Here is a 23,307-nt window from a genome sequence, read left to right as displayed (position 1 = left end):
AATAAGAATGTAGGAATATAGGCAACAGAAAAGTATGGCAACACCAACATATCAACAGGGCTATTTATACATATCAAAAAGTACTTACCTGTATATATCCCATCCACAGTGATTTGGCCAAAAGCCTGATGCCTTATAGCGACTATTTCATGCCATTTGCCATCACTGTATTGTTTACCATGATCATTAGTTGTAGTTACTTCCACTGGTGACCCCTTAAAGGAATGAATAAATTGAATGAATGTTTATACACACATATCTACACATATACATATGCATAGAGACACACACACATATATTTGATATAAAACAATTAACAAGTATCAAAATTATGATCCTGACACAAGCATGCATACATTTCAAACAGAACTCAAAGTTAATGTCTAGCATCATTCCAGCTTTCCTGTGATGCATTAATACTTCCCTGAGCACCACAGTGCACAGATCTTTAAAGGTCTCATCTTTGCAATAAGAATTTCTTACAAAGTCACTTGCATTTTCTGATGAATAGCTATATTCATCAGAAAGGTAAAGAATTTTCAATTCTAAAATTTTAGACTTTAATTCTCAGGGCAGAAATATAAAAAAGGAGAGAATAATTTAAAACTAATAAAATACCATTCAAAATGGGTTTTAAAGATAGAGAGATACCAGACAAGACACTCTTAACTTCACAAAACTATCAATAACAAATGGGGATGACATTCACATGAAAAACTAGCCAGTTATGATACATTAAACATAAGGGTGCGGTTAATGGTAATACACAATGCTTTGTGGTCAAAATCTGACATTTATAGTTCCGGCTAAGGTAATCATATCATAGTTAAAAATGAGTTTCTAAGTGATAAGTCATAGGAAATGGCAGACATTAAGAACAGATTTTAGCAAACAAGGAGGTAAGAATTTAAAAAATGAGAAAGAGAAACAGAAGAGACACCTGCCATCTCACTACTTTCGAGCCAAGTAAACACTTTTCCAGTATGTTATGGTAGCCTTGGTTACCTATAGTAACATTTTCAGTGTTAACAAGAAAATAAGACTAAGTGAAAGATATTCAACTTTGTCACCAACATCACTGCTATTACTATTAAAGAAAAAAATAAAACAGAAATTACTCTAAAACTGCTAAATGAAATAAATTTTATTCTTAATAAAGTTGATTTACTTAACAAGAATAAAGCTTATTCTAATAAAATCTGTAACAATTAAAAATAAGATTGGGTAAAATATTACCGAAACATTTAATCACCAGAAAATTTCACCAAACACTAATAGTTTTGCTATATTGTTTTTTCAAAAAGAGAAAATAAATGTTTTATGTAATGGAGCTGAAGATGTATTTTGAAATACATATAATGTTAATCATACTATCTTTAGTATGATTTCTGTTTATCTTTCTTTGAAATAGCTTCTGTGATATAACATGTCCACTCTACCCATTTAATTGGCTCCTGTTGGGCCTCATAAAGAGCTTGACAACATGCATGACATACAGAATTTCATGTTACCAAAGTAAAAAAAAAAAAACCAAGCCTTTAATTTCCCATGAGTATGAGTATGTTACCTGTCACACGAACAACATCCCAACTTTTACAGACAATTCTGTCAGCCAGAAACATGACTATTTGGCAAGTTCTAGAATTTGTATTTTTGTAAGTTGATTTGCCTTGTATTTGTTTTGTCTACACACTTTATTTTCTTCAACCCTATTTCAACATTTTAATATTTTACAAACACACATTTCATTATCGTAGTTTAATAATTAAAACCAGAACTGGTGTCGTGCCCAATTAATGTGCCCTGGTAGCATGCCCATTAGTTTTTCCATTAGTGAATTCAACAATACTAATGGGATTACTAGCATGGGATGCTAATTGGGCGTGACATAAGAAACTGGCTTACTTCTTAGCATACCCTTGCTAATGATGAAATTAATGAGCATTTTATTAAATGCTGTCTCATCAAAGTGTACTTAGTTAGCGTTAAAATTGTTACAAACGATGCTGCATTCTAAAGATCAGGTGTCTGAGTAAGTGGTTCTTCACATTTTGTTTGGCAACAATCTGAAGCATTAATAGTTCTCTAGATCAGAATTCACATTTATTGGAGACAAATTCAAGTACATTACCTACAGCCTCAGCATGCCAAACTTATTTTATACTTACAGCAATCTAGCACATCATTTTTTGATGATTAAGACTACTTTCCCCTACCAATGTCAAAAGAACAATTTTGTGATGACTTCTGGTGTCATATTATGCGTGTTGTTCTATTTAGAACATATCAGACACATTTAATAGATGCTATTCAGAATTGTGTAAAAGCTTTCATTTTAACAGCTTGCTTCCAGGTAAGGTAGGAATATGATGTGAATTTCCTGTAAATGTCACTGAACATAGAATATTTAAGGGATAAAATGGGTCATTACTGGTCACTAAAATATTATCTGAACAAATATACTCAAAATTCAATTTAATTAAATGAAGAATGGGAAAAATACAGCTAATTGTTGGACATAACAAAAATTACAGTAATTAAAAGATGGAGTTAACTTTTCTTTATTGTATCTTTTAACAATGATAAGTGTCCAGTTTATAATATACACATTTCTAATTTTGTATACTATGAAGAATCTCTCTTTCCCTAAACATTTATTCAGTAGAATGCCTTGGATAGTTGGAAGACAAATCAAATATATTTTTATATCTATAGCTTCTATATAGTATTACGTTGTTATATAAGGAATTATATTACTACATTTTATTAAGATATATTAAAAAGAGCAAAGTACATGAGGACCTCCAGTTATTTTAAAATATGTGCTAGACAATTACTTTAAAATTCCTTGAAATTCTCTTCATAATTCAAAATTTGGTTATTTTGAATGAGTTCAGTAAAAACAACTTAAAAAGAACCATCTTATTTTTTCCTGATTAAAGTCAAATTATCTGAAAAACAGATAAATTTAAACAAGGCTAGGCATGGTGGCTCATGTCTGCAATCCCAGCACTATGAGAGGCCAAGGTGGGAGGATTGCTTGAGGCCAGGAGTTCGAGATCAACCTGGCAAAACAGCAAGACTTTGTCTCTAATTTAAAAAATAAAATAAAATAAACTTATAACAACTAGCTCTTTATATAATTATTACAAAACTAGATGTTTTAACCCAGAACTTGGGTAATTTTCTTCAATTATGAGTAGTAGTATTTTACCAAGTTATTGAGTCAGTCAGCCAGGTAATATGTCAGTGACCATTTACTTACTGAGCATCTACTGTGTTCCAAGGACTGTTCTAAATCCTGAGGAAATATCTGTGCACAAAACATTCCTAGACTTTGTTCTCACTGGATAATACAGCCTGATAAGAAAGACACTCTAAGTACATAATTACTCATATGATTAGTATAATATGATATTCACTAAACTCATCCTCATTTAAAGATTAAAGGAGGAAAAGTGGCTTAAAGTGGAACCCAAAGTATTTAAAGTATAAATAAATGTAATGCGAATAGAAGGCATGTGAAATAAACTTCTATCCTTCTTTAAACCCAGGATAGCTCTAACTTCATACAAGAAGCTGCACTGATATTACTTTGGAAAAGGGGGGCAAACAAGAGAAGGGTATTCAAAATTTTCACCGTTCCTCAGTTTTAACACTTTGTCTAAAAACGAGTGAGGATTTCATTATAAATTTAGAGAATATGTTTAGTACCTGCATTAGAGTACAAATTCCTTGGAGGTAAGGAAGGACCCCGTCTTTGCTAGCATGAGCTCATTGTTTCATATATAGATAGCATCATGACCCATGAGCACTTAGTGTAATGCATCTGATTACATTTCCCTAGCTAGATCCTAAGGCCATCCTGCTCAACCCATACCTTATATATTTTTTAAAAAATTAAAACTCAAGCAGCTTTTACCTTATGGAGAGAGATTATTTCAGATAAACATTTACTTACTAGACATAATTAAACCCTCCCCACTCCCCTTAGCCCTCAACTTGGCTTTAACAATTTTATTAATATTTGGCTGGCACTTATGGACTATGTACACAGGTTAGGGTTTGGCTCTACAGGGTAGGGACAGAGCAACTGAAAAAGCTAATGGCAGTGACAAGAACTCTAAGTAACTGTGTGAGTGAGAAGTGTAAGGCGGGGGCAGAAATGATGGGCAATGCCCTGTGAATGTTTCTCTGAACTCTTTGCCACGTTTAGCACCAGCCTGTCCAGGTGATCACTGTAAAGGAAATGAAAAAGACGAGCCCTTCCAGATGAGTTTCCCAGCTGCCATTCTCCGTTAAGTACTGTTTGACCCCTTTACCCTCCTATGCTGCAGAGTATGGCATCCTTTAGAAAAAGTAGCACCAAATGTCAAAAGAGAGAGCAGTCATGCTTCAGATTTGGGGAAATCATTTTTGGATTAATTCTCCAATGACTGTACCATATTTAGTGGGGCTGAGGGGGCTATAAATACTCAAAATCTGTGATGATCAACCAATGGCCAGAATTCTAATGAGTTGCATTTTGTTCATTTCTCTGTTCCCAGTGCTTAACTGCGGAGTCCAATACATTCTTAGCAAAGTTGCATCGAGTGAAATGATTCAGTGCTATTCAAATAATTGAATTCAGTGCTAGTTCTGTCCCTAAACCACTCTATGACCCTAGTTAAGCCACTTCATCTAAAGCAGGGATGAAAACAATATCAACCTCAAGGGGCTACTTCAAGAATGAGATGAGATCATTAACAGGAACCCACTTTGTATACTTTAAAGCTCTATAAATAAGTGCTTCTGTGATTAGGTTTTCTCCATCTGGCTTCTTCTTAAATATCTCCAGACAGTAACAGGTTGAAGGGGAAAAAGCCGAGCCAGATTTTTCTTTCTCAATGACAGTCTTCTATTTTACCACACTCTCCACTTTCATTTTCTGATTTTTGAACTTAGCCTTGTTAATTTGGATGTTCTGCAGAACATTTTTATTAGTAGTATCTAACTTAGTTTTCTACAACATTTAAAATCAGGCATGTGCCCTATTTAACGACAACAAAACATCAATATAATCTATTCCCTTATTCCACCCACACTCCGCCACTAAGCTGATAACTTTAAAACTTTAAATTCACTCATCTTTCCTCTCCTTTGATTCTCACTAATTTTAGCAACAAATGATTAATAACAGTTTGTTTTCCCTTGTCCTTGCTATACTTCTCTTTCAAAGATTCTTATTTGGCACTCTAAAACAGAGTTCTATTCATCCTGTCATTAAATATTTAGGCATAACTTAATATTGCTAGATTTATTATTCACTGATGCTTCTTTTTATATTCCTGACTCTATTATTTTTCCTTTTGCTTAGATTACTTATTGAAATATTTGTTTACAGTGTGGTGCGTAGGTGGATTTTTTCCTGAATTTCAGGATATTAACAACCATCTTTCTTTCATGCTGAAAAGCAGTGTAGCATTGTAGCTAAAATCATGGTCTTTGGAGCTTGATTGCCTGTGTTTATGATGTGGCTTGGACACTTATTAGTGTTCTGACTTGGGGAAAAGTTAACTTACCTGCGACCTGGATTCCTTACCTGTAAAATGGGAATATTAAGAGTATCTACCTCAAGAAGATCCAGGATAGCTGATTAGACACAACTCCAGTGCACAGCACCCAGCAAGAGAGACACAGAAATCCAGAGATCTCCTAGCTCCAACCGAGGGACCAGGTACATTTCAACAGGTCTGGTGAGCAAAAGCCCATCAGGACGGACCAAGGTGGGGAGGGGCACTGCTTCACCCAGAAAATGCATCTGACCAGCGAGTCGGAGGTTCACCCTCTGGCGCTCTGGTCCAGATACAGTGCTTCCCCCAAAGCCTCAGCAATACACAGAACAGGGGATGTTTACATGCACAGAGTTGAATAAGAGCCTGCGGATTGAGCTATCGTCCGTCCCCTCCCCCCGTCTGGAGAGAGAGGGAGCTGTAAGCAGGGGCACCTGGGTATGCCCCTAACCCATGACCGGAGAGAGAGGAAGCTGAAAGGGGGAGACTGCTGGGTGCGGTGGGCGGGTCCCTACCCTCCCCCACGAACTCCAGAGGGCTGAAGGTCTGACGCCAGTACCACAGTCTGAGATCCAGCCCTGTGGAGGAAAGTCACAACCCACCACTAGAGGGGTGGGACTGGGCTACATGTTTTAACAAAAACACAATAAGCTTACGTAGCAACGGGACAGCGTTTTTGACAACCCAGCAGTGCCTACTGGTCAGCAGAAGAGGCAGGCCTAATCTCCCAGTCTAAATAAAAAAAGACACAGGGAGCTTCCCTAGTAACCTGAAGGAGTCCCTAGAAACTCAGTAGCGCCTCCACAGGCAGACAAAGGACCTCATTAAGCAGCTTCCTGACTCCACAGCCAAGTAAATCCACAAAGATGGGAAAAAAGCACAAAAAAGATGAAACCATTAAAGACCAGAACACCTCTTCTCTTTCAAGGGATCACGACTCCTCAACAACACAGAATCACAACTTGACTGAGGAGTATGACGAATTGATAGAAACAGGCTTCAGAAGGGGGGTAATAACAAATTTTCTGAGCTAAAGGAACATGTTCTGACTCAATGCAAAGAAACCAAAAACTTTGAAAGAAGGTTAGACGAACTGCTAACTAGAATAACCAGCTTAGAGAAGAACATAAACGACTTGATGGAGTTGAAAAACACAGTGCAAGAACTAGGTGAAGCAAACACAAGTTTTAATAGTCGAATCGATCAAGCAGAAGAAAGGATATCAGAGATTGAACATCAACTCAATGAAATAAAAAGAGAAGGCAAGATGGGAAAAAAGAGTGAAAAGAAAGCCTCCAAGAAATATGGGATTATGTGAAAAGACCTAATCTATGCTTGATCAGTGTACCTGAATATGATGGGGAGAATGAATCCAACCTGGAAAACACACTCCAGGATATTATCCAGGAGAACGTCCCATGCCTGGAAAGGCAGTGTAAATTTCAAATTCAAGAAATACAGAGGACTCCACAAAGATATTCCTCAAGAAGAGCAATCCCAAGACACCTAATCATCAGATTCAGCAGGGTTGAAATTAAGGAAAAAATGCTAATGCAGCCAGAGAGAAAGGTCAGGTCACCCACAGAGGGAAGCCAATCAGACTAACAGCAGATCTCTTGGCAGAAGCCCTACAAGCCAGAAGAAAGTGGGGGACAATATTCAACATTCTTAAAGAAAAGAACTTTCAACCCAGAATCTCATATCCAACCAAACTAAGCTTCGTAAGTGAAGGAGAAATAAAATCCTTTACAGACAAGCAGTTATTGAGAGATTTCATCACCACCAGACCTGCCCTACAAGAGCTCCTGAGTGAAACATTAAGCATGGAAAGGAACAAGTACCAGTCACTGCAAAAGCAAACCAGTGAGTGAGTGGGCAAAGACCAAAAATGCAATGAGGAAAATGAGTCAACTAATGGGAAAGAAAAGCAGCCAGTAACAAAATGGCAGCATCAAATTCACACACAACAATATTAACATTGAATGTAAATGGCCTAAATGCCCCAATCAAAAGACAGAGACCGGTAAACTGGATAAAAAGTCAGAACCCATTGGTGTGCTGTATTCAGGAAACCCATCTCACATACAAAGACACACATAGACTCAAAATAAAGGGATGGAAGAAGATTTACCAAGCAAATGGAGAAAAACAAAAAGCAGGGGTTGCAATCCTAGTCTCTGATAAAATGGACTTCAAACCAACAAAGATCAAAGAGACAAAGAAGGACACTACATAATGGTAAAAGGATCAATCCAACAGGAAGAGCTAACTATCCTAAATATGTATGCCCCCAACACAGGAGCAACCAGATACATAAAGCAAGTTCTTAATGACCTAAAATGAGATTTAGACTCCCACACAATAATAGTGGGAGACTTCAACCCTCTACTCTCAATATTAGATCAACGAGACAGAAAATTAACAAGGATATCCAGGACTTGAATGCAGAGCTGGACCAAGCAGACCTAATAGACATATACAGAATGCTCCATCCCCAATCCACAGAATATACATTTTTCTCAGCATCACATTGCACTTACTCTAAAATTGACCACATCATTGGAAGCAAATCACTCCTCAGCAAATGCAAAAGAACAGAAACCATAACAAACCGTCTATCAGACCACAGTGCAACCAGACTAGAACTCAGGTTCAAGAAACACACTCAAACCCGCACAACCACTTGGAAACTGAACAACTTGCTTCTGAGTGTCAACTGGATAAACAATGAAATGAAAGCAGAAATAAAGATATTCTTCGAAACCAACCAGAAGGAAGATACAACTTACCAGAATCTCTGGGACACCTTTAAAGCAGTGTTGAGAGGGAAATTTATAGCAATAAATGCCCACCAGAGAAGAGAGGAAAGATCTAAAATTGACACCCTATCATCAAAATTGAAAGAGCTAGAGGAGCAAGATAAAAAAAACTCAAAAGATAGCAGAAGACAAGAAATAACTAAGATCAGAGCAGAACTGAAGGAGACAGAGACACAAAAAACCCTTTAAACAAATCAATAAATCCAGGAGCTGTTTTTTCCTGAAAAGATCAACAAAATAGACCACTAGCCAGATTAATAAAAAAGAAAAGGGAGAAGAATTGAATAGATGCAATAAAAAGTGATGAAGGGGATATCACCACTAATCCCACAGAAATACGAACTACCATCAGAGATTACTACAAACAGCTCTACTCACATAAACCAGTAAACCAGGAAGAAATGGATAAATTCCTCGACACTTGTACTCTACCAAGACTAAACCAGGAGGAAGTTGAAACCCTGAATAAACCAATAACAAGGGCTGAAGTAGAGGCAGCAATCAGTAGCCTACCAACCAAAAAAAGTCCAGGTCCAGACAGGTTAACAGCCAAATTCTACCAGATGTACAAAGAGGAGTTGGTTCCATTCCTTCTGAAACTGTACCAAACAATACAAAAGGAGGGAACCCTCCCTAACTCATTTCATGAGACCAACATCATCCTGATCCTGAAACCAGGCAGAGACTCAACTGAAAAAGAAAACTTCAGGCCAATATTTATGATGAACATCGATGTAAAAATCTTTAATAAAATACTGGCAAACAGATTGCAACATCAAGAAGCTTATCCATCATGACCAAGTAGGCTTCATACTGGGGATGCAAGGCTGGTTCCACACATGCAAATCCATAAATGTAATTTATCATATAAATGGAACCAAAGACAAAAAGCACATGATTATCTCAATAGATGCAGAGAAAGTCTTCGATAAAATTCAACAGCCCTTCATGTTAAAAACTCTAAATAAACTAGGTAGGTATTGACGGAATGTATCATAAAGTGATAAAAGCTATATATGACAAACCCACAGCCAATATTATACTGAACAGGCAAAAGCTGGAAGAATTTTCTTTGAAAGCAGGCACTAGACAAGAATGCCCTCTCTCACCACTCCTATTCAACATAGTATTGGGAGTTCTGGCCAGAGAAATCAGGCAAGAAAAAGAAATAAAAGGTATTCAGTTAGGAAAGGAAGAAATAAAACTGTCTCTATTTGCAGATGACATGATTCTATATCTAGAAGACCCCATTGTCTCACCCCCAAATCTTCTCAAACTGAAAAGCAACTTCAGCAAAGTCTCAGGATACAAAATCAATGTACAGAAATAACAAGCATTCCTATATACCAATAACAGACAAACAGAGAGCCAAATCAAAAGCAAACTCCCATTTACAATTCCTACAAAGAGAATAAAATACCTAGGAAGACAACAAACAAAGGATGTAAAGGACCTCTTCAAGGAGAACTACAAACCACTGCTCAATGAAATAAGAGAGGACACAAACAGATGGAGAAACATTCCATGCTCAGGGTTAGGAAGAATCAATATCGTGAAAATGGCCATAATGTCCAAAGTAATCTACAGATTCAATGCTATCCCCATCAAGCTACCAATTACTTTATTCACAGAACTGGAAAAAAACCACTTTAAACTTCGTATGGAATCACAAAAGACCCCACATAGGCAAGACAATCCTAAGCAAAAAGAACAAAGCTGGAGGCATCACACTGCTGGACTTCAAACTATACTACAAGGCTACAGTAATCAAAACAGCATGGTACTGGTACCAAAATAGAGGCGACCAGAACAGAGACTCCATAAGAAACACCACACATCTACAACCATCTGATCTTTGACAAACCTGGCAAAAACAAGAAATGGGGTAAGGGCTCCATGTTTAATAAATGCTGTTGGGAAAACTGGCTAGCAATGTGCAGAAAGCAGAAAGTGGATCCCTACCTTACACTAAAATTAACTCCAGATGGATCAAAGATTTAAGCATAAAACCCAATACCATAAAAACATTAGAAGAAAATGTAGGCAAAACCATCCAGGACACAGGCATAGGCAAGGACTTCATGACTAAAACACCAAAACCAATGGCAATAAAAGCCAAGATAGACAACTGAGATCTAATTAAACTCCAGAGCTTCTGTACAGCAAAAGAAATCATCATTAGAGTGAATCAGCAACCAATAGAATGGGAAAAAATGTTTGCAATCTACCCATCTAACAAATGGCTAATATCCAGTATCTACAAAGAACTAAAACAGAATTACAAGAAAAAAACAAACAACCCCATTCAAAAGTGGGCGAAGGATATGAACAGACACTTTTCAAAAGAAGATATCTATGAGGCCAAAAAACATATGAAAAAACGATCACCACTGATCATTAGAGTAATGCAAAAAAAAAAAAAACATATTGAGATATCATGTCCTGCCAGTTAGAATGGTGATCATTAAAAAACCTGGAGACAACAGATGCTGGAGAGGATGCGGAGAAATAGGAACACTCTTATACAGTTGGTGGGAGTGCAAATTAGTTCAACCATTGTGAAAGACAGTGTGGCAATTCCTCAAGGATCTAGAAATAGAAATTCCATTTGTCCCAGAAATCCCATTCCTGGGTATATACCCAAAGAACTGTAAATCGTTCTACTATAAAGACACATGTACACGTATATTCATTGCAGCCAATAGTGAAGGCCTGGAACCAACCCAAATGCCCATCAATGATAGACTGGACAAAGAAAATGTGGTACATATACACCATGGAATACTATGCAACCATAAAAAATGATGAGTTCATGTCCTTTGTAGGGACTTGGATGAATCTGGAAACCATCATTCTCAGCAAACTGACACAAGAACAGAAAGCCAAACACCATATGTTCTCACTCATAGGTGGGTGTTGAACAATGATAACACGTGGACTCAGGGAGCAGAGCATCACACACTGGGGGCAGTTGGGGGGGTTGGGGAGAGATAGAGGGAGATGGGGAGGGATAACATGGGGAGAAATGCCAGATATAGTATGCGCCTAAAGTAAAATAAATAAATTTTTAAAAAGAGTATCTATCTTATAGAGTTGTTGAAAAGTTCAAATGAGTGTGTATGCATGTGTAGGCGTGTGCGTGTATAGTTGTAAGTATGTATGTAAATGTACACATTTCCATATAAAAAGAGCACTTAGAATAATGCCTGGCACAAAGAGGTCTCATGGAAGTGTCAGCTTTGCTTAACTAGAAAATTGATGAGTCTTTTCAATGGATTTATAATAAATTCCTTCTTAAATCAGATATTCTCTCCTATTTTTCATTTCAGCATTTTCTTTTTTTCTCTTTTTCTTGAGCATGTGCTTCTGTTCTTCTGAATCTCTTCTTGTGATAGTAGTCGTGTCTATCTTTCTTGTTTGGTCACATTTTATTATGTATTTTGAGAGATTTCTTCAACCTAATCTTCTGACCTACTAATCTGAGACTCAAAGTGTCTCTCCTCTAATTAATCTAAAGTTTTCAAATGAAAAATAATATTTTCCATTACGTAATTGAATCAACTTCAGCTGATTTTTTTTTTCAGTTGCCATCTGCCTTGCCTTCTGCGATGGCTGCTGCTTCTTCCTTTCCCTCTGGCTGCTGGATCTGCTTAGGTGTGATGTTATTTCCTCTTGCTTACTCACTGCCCACCTGCTGGCATCCTTTAAGAAGCTGCATTACTAGGGGATGCTCAGAAATCCTTATGTCTGAGGACCTACAGTGCACCAGCCAGGGAGTTAGCAGGCCCCTACCAAGTCATAAGGAGGGAGCCTTTCTGTCCCTGGTCCTTCAAGTGGCCATTGTGTGGCTTTCCCAGCTTCATAAAGCAGGGCCTTGGCCTGCATCTTGAGCCTGTCAGGGTCCTCAGATACACTTGGTAAAATAGGCCCTGCCTTTTCCTCTCCGAGGTCAATGGATCTCCAGGGTGCATGAAGCTGAGATCCTCAGCCAGATCGCTTAGTTCGTGATCCTAGATGCAACTTGGATACAGAGGCTGAATCTTGTGCCTGCTTTATGAATAAAATGATGAACATTTATTTAGCAAGCATAATGTGTGACTGACAATCAGTTTTAAGTTGAAGAGCTGAGAAAGTGGAAAGCGAATATATTTTACTTAGTCTTCCTCATTTCTCACCTACTCACAGGCCTAATACAATACCTAGTAACAAATGCTCACTGATATTTGTTCAACTAAAGTGAAGACAACTGTTCAGTGCTTTCCCACTGAGCTTAGGAAAAACTCACATCCTCACATTTGCTCACAAGGCCCTAAATGACTTGATTTCTACCCAGCTTTTCAGTCTACCACCTTTCCATTTATCTCTGTTCCCAGCCGTGTAAGATTTGTCTAAGTACACGGAATGTGCCATGTTCTTATCCACCTCAGGCACTTAATATATGCTGCTTACTCTGTCTGGAAACTTTATGATCAGCACCTTCCCATGCGGAGATCAGTATCTCCCCTGTCCTACCCCACCTGAAATATACACCCTCTAATATAGACATGTGCTCTTGTCCTGACCATGATTGTAGCTAAAATCACAGTCTTTGGAGCTCGGGCATGGACTTTTCCTCATTGATTTGTTTCTCAGTTAAGTATCATATTTCCCGAGAAAATGGACAACTCAGAAAACACTTTATTTCTTCATTTTATGTTCCTATAATATATAGCATCCTAAATCTTTATTTTCATAGAGTTTAGAAACATTTTAAATGGACCATTTTACTGTATCCTTTGCAGATTGTTTCACAGGGGCATGGGCATATTTAACTTTAAAACTATTGCAGTCTGCCACGCCCAGCACAATAGTAACTGATAGCCACTTAAATATTTGCTGGTGAAACAATGAAAAAGAAAGGGAAGAAAGGAGAGGAGACATGATTTTTTGCTATCAAGAAAAATAAAAATAGATCTCTTTAAATTTATTTAAAAGTTTTAATCTTCATTATAAGGTGGGATTTTGGTTGTTAAACACATAAATTCTCAGTCAGACCGTGATTTAAAAGTTAGCTCTGCTATTTTAGCTGAGGATAAGTCACATTACTTTTGTAAGCTTCATTTTCCTGATTGGCAAAATGGGGATAATAATAGTACTTACCTTATAAGTTCTGGATAAAGATTTAGTGTGGAAACAGAACCATTTACCTCAGTACTTCGCAGCTACTAAATTCTTAAAAATATTAACTCTTGTAATTACTCATTTACCTGAGGATCAAAAAGAAAATAAAGTCGTCCGTTCTTCAACTGAAGTGCAAAATACTCTTCCTGATTGGCAGGTGATGCCGCAAAGAGAATCAAAGCTTCAGGCACCTTTGTTCGAAAGCTGGCCTTAATGCCTGGTAAGACAAGTGTGATCAGCAAATCAGTGCCGGCGTTTTGTTGATTCTTTCTGATAAATGTACATTTACTCTCATTATTATTTATGATGTAGTGAGTACAGTCAGGAAATTATACACAGCAATGTCCTGGCATGGTCTCGGCCATTTGGTTTTAAATATATCCATTTTAAATGCCAATCAGTACTCGGAATCTTAGGCCTGCATTTCTGCTAATCAATATATAATGAAGTTTAAATTTATGCAAAAACTCATCAACCTAAAAAGACATATTGTCAACCCAAAATTGGATACTTAGAGTATCAATGTGAAAACATTATCAGAGAGTCATAAAAATAAATGGGTTTTTGACACGAGTGAAAGGAACATAGAGGGTCTTGCTTAAAATATTTATGAAGTTTAAAGAGTCAGTTCAGTAACAGAAGCTAATATTGGAAAGACCTGCCATGAAGTGGCCTATGGAGGTAATTTGCTGAAATACCATCCTATAACCAAATGCTTTGCAACCTTCAGAATTTCAGGATCTTTACTAACCCTTCAGAAGTCATTCCAGCCCTGCATAGGACATACAATGCTTTTTTCTCATAGAAATTTCCACAGCTTAGCATGTTGCAACTGCTCTATGAATGCCTTCCCTCTACCATTACACGGTCCCATCTCCACTCCACCCAGTATCACACATACTCAACACATACTGTGGAGCTCTTTCTGTGTCTAAGGCTTTTTGCTTAATGTTTTAAAACCGGAAAGAGACACAATCTCTGTTTTCAAAGAATCTCCAGTTAAAAATATTAAATGTGTATGTTTTAATAGACAAATTATCCTATGATAATCAAATATAAACTCAAGACCATATATGAAAATCAAATAACAGCTCAAGAACACCATAGTAAATAATGAATGAATAGTGATTTGAGTAGAAATACCTCTGATTCCTCTAGACGTACTTCGTAAATATTTTGTGAGTTTGGATGAAGAGAAAGGAAGTGAAACGTACATTAGAGGTAAGAGAAAACTAGCTGGGTTTGAAGGCAGGAAAGCAGGCATCATTTGGTGAACGTTAGACTATTGCATTTTCAATATACATCTGTGGAACACTAACATTTGTTGAACAGTACTCTGCTACACAGCAAAGAAGAAAAACTAATAAGCCCGTACCTGACATTGAGTTCCAGCTGAGAGAAAAGACAAGTAAAAAAAAAAAAAAAACAAAAACTATAATATGATGTGATAAATGGTATAGGGATATATACAAAATACCTGATTAAAATTAACAGGGCGGTTTTAGACAATATAATGCTTGAGCTTGTTTTCAGAGAATATGAAGGATTTGGGGGAAATTTTACAAAGGCCTAGAGGTATGGAAAGTTTGAGGGAGGCTGGTTGTGAAGGAGGGAGTTAGATAAATCTGGAGAAATAGGTGAGACTACATCTGTACGTTCTGGCTTGAGAAGCTGTACAGAAGACAAAGATGGAAATGAACGCTGTGTTCCAATTTTAGAGTGCCATTCCCTTAGTCACAGCAAAGGTTACGTTTAGGATGGAGGCTTTAGACTTTCCAATAAGGAAAATCAAGTTTATCCTGGCGTTCTTGACTTCTGCATCTCCACCTTCTACGTTTTACGCTCGTGGTCATTTTCCACAAACTTGTCCTAGTGATTTTGACATCTCACTGTTACACACTCTGTTATTCTCTTACTCTGGCCCGCTTGAATGTTGCGTTCTTGCTGTCAGATTCAGGACGTGGTCCTTCCTGGCAACTCTTCCACACCACAGAATAGAATTGTTTGCCCCAACAAATCGCTTTTCAGTAGTCAAACTCATTTGGGCTCCTGCTAATCGATGTATTGTTCGCTCTCATCTTCCCTAATAAGTCCACTGAAAAGACTGAGCCACCCATTTGAAACTTGCCCCATAAGTAAATGGAAGAAATTAAAATTTGTGTGGAGGGCAGAAATAGGATTTTCAAAGTTGAGACTAGGGCAACAAAACTGATGGCGAAATATAGAGAGGAGACATAATTTAGCTACACAGAAGGACACTGCTTTGGGAGAATAAGATAAAGACAGAGAAGTAACTGAATTAATTAAAAGAATAAAATCTATACATTTCAGGGAAGGCACATTAAGACATATTGATATGAGGTGATGGAGTGGGGTAAAATGGTCCATTCTTTTTATCGATTATTGAGGGAAATGGTGTACTATAAACAGAAATAGAAATGCCAGATAAGGAAAGAAATTGGGGGTTAGGAATTATCTTTAGTTTTAGGAATACTGAAGTTATGATGTAGAAAACTTTATCTGTCATTTGGAAATGAGAAACTAAATCTCAGAAGAGAAGATGGCGCTAGGAAAATAAATTGGCAATCACCTGTCAAAAGCCATGTTTAAGAGACAGATTGAAGAGAAAGAACCAAAGCCTTTAATGGAAATGGCCACATTTAAGAAAAGAAAAGAATAAGATCAATAATAAAGTTAGAGCAAGAAAATATTGTAAAATGGAAGGCTAGATAGGAGAGAACTCAAAGGAGGCAAAATTAGCTAACTGTGTAAGCACTTCCTTTAGGTCCAGAATAATTAGAACTGAAGAAAAGTTTATGGAGCTGGCAATGACATGATCTTTTTCAGTTGAGTAGAATGGACAGACTCCTGACTGCTTGGTGATAAGGACTGAGGAAATGAATGAGTAGAAGGTGGGTACAGAACACTAATTAGAAACATCTGATAGAGAAAAAAATGGGAGACATAGAAATTATTAGGGTAGACCGGGGAGATAAAAGAAAGATTTCTGCCAGTAGAACCACAGACATAAAGTCTGTTTGCATCCTAAGCAGAGAACAATTATATTTTGACCAACTGTTTCCTTCTCTTAAGCTTCTCTCCTTATGGTTGAGAGTAACTTAAGAAGTACTTAAGTACTTAAGAAGTCTTATCTTTCTGTCACCATTTTTCTTTTTAAAAAATATGGAACGCTTCATGAATTTGTGCATCATCCTTGCGCAGGGGTCATGCTAATCTTCTCTGTATCACTCCAATTTTGGTATATGTGCTGCCGAAATGAGCACTCTGTCACCATTTTTCAAATGTGATATTTGGTATCATATGTTATAATAAAACCTATTCCTATAAAATTACACAGTTCCAGCTTATTTCACAAAAGAATAGCTACAATTTGGAACATGAAGACAGCAAAACTCTCTAGCAGTGTGTTGGAGTCATCTATGTGCTAGTAAAGAGGAGAATGAAAGCAAGGAATTGGGTGTTGGAAGATACCAATAATTGCTCCATCTGGGAAGACAATTACTTGTCTTTAATTCAAGAGAAATCTGATGAATGAAAATAAATCAGTAAGAATTACAGGAATATTTAGTCAAGTGATGCCTGGGAATCTTATAAAAATTACACACTAAGAAATATGCAAGTGCATGTGTTTTTCTAAGGTATATTATTTAATTTTCAAGTTTTATGGTTATATGAGAAAATGCACTGTTAGTGCAACTAAAATATAATACTTTACACAGATTGAAGAAAATTTCGTGTAGGAAGGGAAACTATAGTATAGTAAAAGGCAATTGGATTTCACGCTGTATGTTAGATTTTCCCACAGCTTTTTCAAATAATTTAATCTTGTCATCTTTCTCTTTACATTGCCAAGATAAATGATGAATTTTTTTTGCATGAACTCCAGGACAAAATTAAAAATCCACACATTCACTGAAATATCATACTCTTGACAATTAGTTAATTATTGTTATAGACATAGATAAATCCTATCTTTTGAGCCAAATGCTGAAATCATGTAATCAATTCTTCAAATGAACTGAATAAAAAAAGAATGTATTTAAATATAAATAGAACAACCTTTGGCTTAACATGTAAAACATTTTAAAGAAAATATTATTGGCTTTATCATGAGACAGAATGGTAATATGCATAACTATTCAAAATTATTAAAACTCTCTTTTCCTATAGGAAGTGCGTATATTTACGGATTCCCAACTATTGACTTAGACTCAGCAATGTGACTTGTATTGGCCAAATAACTAAAAGTGGACATGTGGTGTGCCATAGGAGAGCAGAATCTTTAATACAGCTATGTAGTTGAATTTATGGTCTTCCTCTCTGCCTCACAAACCTGTTTTCATCCCAGGCCCAGGAATAAGAAGAGTTGTGGATCAGAGCTCAGCAGTGACAAAATATTTTTTGCTTTTAATGTTTGTGTTAAGCTGAAACGCTGACTAAAATGGGCAGACAAGTGAAAATTATACTTCTCTCACTTGCCGAAATTTAGGTTTTGATTTTCAAAAAATGAGTAAGAAAGAAAATGTCCTAAAATTCAATTGTTTTTTGTTTCTAGTGTTTAAAGAATAGAGCATCTCTTGCACCTCTATATTCATTCATTCAAGATACATTTAAGGAACACTTACTTGGTGCAAATGGTATACATAAGATATGTAAAATAAACTTACGTCCATGGCCTAACATTCTAAAAATATGAAAAATCCAAGTTCTACATGGAAATATTTAAATTTCAAGTAGAGGCTTTATAACTTTAAATATTTAATCATAAAAATCATACACCTTCAGGGCCATGGATTAGGCAAAGAATTCTTAAATGATAAAGGTGAAGCTGTAATATAAAGGGAAAAGTTGATAAATTAGACCACGTTAGAATTAACAAGGTATGAATAAGAGAATGAAAAGACAAATGACATAATGAGAGAAGATATTTGCAATTCATATATCTGATACCAAGATACATTGCCAGAAAATAACATAGGAAAAATGGTCGGTATCATTAGTCATCAGAGAAATGCAAAATACAGTGCAATACCACTACCATCTGCTAGAATGTCTAAAATGAAAAGGAAGCACAATGTGTAGCCAAATATGTGCAACTACTGTATATGTGTATATATACACATACACACATGTATATTACATATAACTATATAAGACATATTAAATAAGTTAAATGTTAAATTTATAATGTATAATATAATAATATCTACACATGCAGCATTCATAAACTTCTAGTTGGAGTGTACAATCTCTTTGAAAAACTGACAGTATTTATTAAATTATCCATGTATCTTCTGATATGTATATCTTTTGATCCAGCCATTCGACTACTTGATATATATCCAGCCCCACCCAAATGCATAGGATCAAAAGATATACAAGTATGTTTACAGCAAGACCTTCCATTACACCTCCAAACTGAAACATACGCAAATGTCATTCAACTGTAGAAACAACAAATATAGCAATGAGAATGAACAAATTATAGCTACACCCAACTCTACACATAAGTCTCACAACCATGGTATTGTGTAAGAGAAACTAAGAACAAATGAATATATACTGTATGATCCCACTTAAATCAAGTTCAAAACCAGACAAAAATCAATCTATGATGTTAGAAGTCAGGATAGAGTAATCCTGGCTGTGATTTAGAAAGGGCACTAGGCAGGCCCACTGGGGGCCCAGTTGTGTTCTATTTTGTACTGTGGGTGCTGGGTACTCAAGGCTGTCCAGTTTATAAAAATGGGTCAACCTGTACACTACTACTTTTTGCACTTTTCTGCATGTATGCTAGACTTCAACACAAATATTTATCAAAAACCAAATGTGTCTCTCTTGAACTAAGAAACATAAAAAGCCATCCAAAAGCCTTTATCCTAGTCAACATAAGTTAGTTATTGGAGACCCAGGAACATGTAAGACATTTCAAAACACTTGGAAATTGTCAGGTAATAGCCATACAAAGCTACTGTAAAAACAAAAAGAAAACAGTAGCTAACACATTTCAGCTGATGAAAATTCTGCTTTCCAAAATCCAAAGCAAGAGAAGGAACCTGTAATACAAGTCCCTAGTATGAATGAAAAAGCTGCGAAAAATTACATAGATTTTAAAAATTCTATCAGAAATTCAAAGTCTCAGAATTGACATGTAGAATATATAAACAAATCCTACAACTCAATAAAAACCCAAGCCACCCAATGGAATATGAGCAAAACGTCCAAACAATCGCTTGACTAGAAATCCTGATATGCAAAAAACCAGTACTCACAAGAAAAACAGTCAGTTTCATCACTCACCAGGGTACTGCAAGTTAAAACTACAATGAGACACATCTCTATACTCACTAGAACAGCTAAAACTAAAAACACCCAATTCTGTGGAACATGTGATGAGATTGAAACTCTCATATATTGCTAATGTAAATGCAAAACCAAACAATCATTTTGGAAAACTGCTTGGCATTTTCTAAGTTAAACATTTACCTAGTCTGACTCATCTTTTCATTTTCTTAATATTTTTTCTTGGAGCTGAATTCACCTTTTTTATTTTTTTTTTATTGAGACAGAGTCTCAGGAAAAAAAAAAAGGCAATGCAATGGTGCAATCTTGGCTCACTGCAACCTCCACTTCCCAGGTTCAAGTGATTCTCCTGCCTTAGCCTCCTGAGTAGCTGGGACTACAGATGCGTGCCATCATGCTCTGCTAATTTTTTGTATTTTTAGTAGAGAAGGGGTTTCACTGAGTTAGCCAGGACGGTCTCGATCTCCTGACCTCATCATCCGCCAACCTCGGCCTCCCAAAGTGCTGGGATTACAGGCACGTCCCACCGCTCCTGGCTAAATTTATAATTTTTAATCATTAGTGCTTTGGTTGTATTTTGTCTGAGAAATCTTTACCAACACCAAGATGACCAAGATATTTTCTCATTTTTCTTCTAGAAGCTTTATAATTTCAGCTTTTATTTATTAGGTCTATGAACCCAGCTCAAATTAAATTGAATGCATGATGTGAGGTAAGGGTCAAACTTTTTTTACTACTACACATTATACAGTACTATTTGTTGAACAGATTATACTCTCCCCATTGAATTGCCTTAGCGCCATCAAATTTTAATTGACATCGGAAGTCTGAGTCTATTTCTGATTAATTTGCCAGTACTTATATGAATATTATAAAAACCTTGATTGTTATGGCTTTATTTTAAATCTTAAAATGGCTAAGTCCATCAATTTTTAAATAGTTTATTCAATAGTATTTTGGATATTCTAGGTCTCACACATATCCTTTCAACATGTAGAATCAAGTTGGGAATTTTGCAAAAAAGCTTGCTGGAATTTTGATTGGAATTATATTAAATGAATAAATTGATGAGGAAAATGGTTATTTTAACAACATTTTGTTTTTCATCCACAAATATGATAAATCTTCATTTATTTAGGTTTACATTGATTTATCTAAGTTATGTTTTATAGCTTTGGCTATACAAATCTTTGCCTTTTGTTAAATTTAAGTGCTGTATTTTGAATGTTCTTTTAAATCCAACTATATTTTTAAAAAGTTTATTGCTAGTATATTTGATTAATTTTACTTATATTAACATTGTATTCTGCAATCTAAGTTCATTTATTAGTTCTAATACTTTTTCAAAGATTGTTTAAAGCATAAACATAAAATTATGTCAATGACAAATACATTTTCTTTTTAATATTTATAAATTTTATGTCATTGTATTGTTTTAGCAGTGGCTAAAACTGATAAAATTTGAATGAAAACTTGATCACTATATTAAAAACAAAACATGTACTATTTCACGATTATATTATATGTATATATTATATGCTATTATACATAAGCTGTGGAATATTGTAGTGGTCCTTCACCCTCCTATTCTTAGTTTGCTGAAAGTTTTCATTACGAGTACATGTAAAATGTTGTGAAATTTTCTCAACTCTATTGAGATGATATGATTTTTTGCTATGCTAGTTTCCTCTATTAATGTGATAAATCATATTGATAGATTTTTTTAATTAATCCAAAATATTTTTCTCTCTTCCTCTTCTTTCCTTTCTCTCCCTCCCTCTCTCCTCTACCACCCTTCACTCCCCAACACCCATTATGCTTGCAAACCAATTTTAGGCTTTGTCCTCTGTTTCTATTTCATTGATACCCAATCTCGTCTTAATATTTTAAGATTTCTTACCACTTTGGGCTTAGTTTGTTCTTTTTTGCCTGTTTTAATAAGAAGCATAGGAAAGCTTGGATTTCTTTCTTCTAAGATAATCATTTAACCTATACATTTCTCTCCAGGCGTGACTTGAGCTGCATTCCAAAAAGCTCATGTTATATTTTATTTTTAATTATGAAAAATTCCCTTTTTTTTGATTGGTAGGACATTTAGAAATGTGTTATTTGCCCGGCGCGGTGGCTCATGCCTGTAATCCCAGCACTTCGGGAGGCCGAGGCGGGTGGATCTCGAGATCAAGAGATCGAGACCAACCTGGTCAACATGGTGAAACCCCGTCTCTACTAAAAATACAAAAAATTAGCTGGGCATGGTGGTGCGTGCCTGTAGTCCCATCTACTCAGGAGGCTGAGGCAGGAGAATTGCTTGAACCCAGAAGGCGGAGGTTGCAGTGAGCCGAAATCGTGCCATTGCACTCCAGTATGGGTAACAAGAGCGAAACTCCGTCTTAAAAAAAAAAAAAAAAAAAAAAAAAAAGTTGTTTCATGATTCTGAATTTGTCCTCCAAAAATGTTCCCCGTGAGCTCCAGGCGACCCTTCATTCCTCTCTCCCCTCTGTGCTGCCTCTCCCACCTCCAGCACTGCAAAACAGTACTCTCCTTCAGACCTGCAACCAGCTCCTGTCCTGCCCTCGGCGGGTGGCTTTCCCAGGCTTCTCAATTAAAACCACAGCTCCGTGGCTCATGCCTGTAATCCCAGCACTTTGGGAGGCCGAGGCGGGTGGATCACGAGGTCAAGAGATTGAGACCATCCTGGTCAACATGGTGAAACCCCGTCTCTACTAAAAATACAAAAAATTAGCTGGGCATGGTGGCACGTGCCTGTAATCCCAGCTCCTCAGGAGGCTGAGGCAGGAGAATTGCCTGAACCCAGGAGGCGGAGGTTGCAGTGAGCCGAGATGGCGCCATTGCACTCCAGCCTGGGTAACAAGAGAGAAACTCCATCTCAAAAAAAAAAAAAAAAAAGAAAAAGAAAAAGAAAAAATTTCCAGATAGCATTCTCAGATTGATTTCTAACTTAATTCTATATAAACAGAGAATATACTCTGACTTCAACTTCTGAAATGTATTAAGATTCTTTTATGGCCTAGCATATTAGCTGTAGAATATTTGCAGTGCATATACTTTCAAATGTACATGGAAAATATGTACATTTGAAAAACAATAGTTATTTTCTAGTTTTAGATAAAAAGTACAACTATCACTTAAATTTATTGATAGTGTGTTTGATGTTTTTGTATTCTTATAGATTTTTATCAAATTCTTTTATTAATTACTAAGAAAATCATTTAAAAATCTTGAAATACAGGAGTGAATTTGTCTAGTTTATCCTTTAGTTTGTAAACTTCTGCTTTATGTATTTTGAAACTCTATTACTATATATACGTACTCCTGCTTTATTTATTTTGAAACTCTGTTACTACATATAAGCACCTTTAGTATAATTTCTTTTTAATCAATGGACTCTCATTATAAGATGTCTCTTTAGTAATATTACTAGCCTTAAAGGT

At 36.2% G+C, this 23,307-nt stretch overlaps 1 protein-coding gene and 1 non-coding gene across 2 annotated transcripts in view; both read right to left on the bottom strand.

The window, feature by feature from the left end:
* Positions 1-23,307, bottom strand: part of USH2A (usherin) — an 815,757-nt gene that overhangs the window by 486,327 nt on the left and 306,123 nt on the right. Inside the window, exons 22-23 of the mRNA XM_002760516.6 lie at positions 13,618-13,748; positions 89-215 (exon numbers count right to left, since the gene is read on the bottom strand). Coding sequence (XP_002760562.4) covers positions 89-215; positions 13,618-13,748 — 258 coding nt within the window. The remainder of the gene's footprint in view (positions 1-88; positions 216-13,617; positions 13,749-23,307) is intronic.
* On the bottom strand, positions 16,709-16,815 carry LOC118149567 (U6 spliceosomal RNA). Its single transcript, XR_004737145.2, has one exon. It is a non-coding gene; the product is annotated as a U6 spliceosomal RNA (small nuclear RNA).

Source organism: Callithrix jacchus, chromosome 19, assembly GCF_049354715.1.
Source record: "Callithrix jacchus isolate 240 chromosome 19, calJac240_pri, whole genome shotgun sequence".
Classification (NCBI taxonomy): domain Eukaryota; kingdom Metazoa; phylum Chordata; class Mammalia; order Primates; family Cebidae; genus Callithrix; species Callithrix jacchus.
Note: the sequence above shows the minus strand (reverse complement) of the source record. Positions and strands in the feature narration are given on the sequence as shown.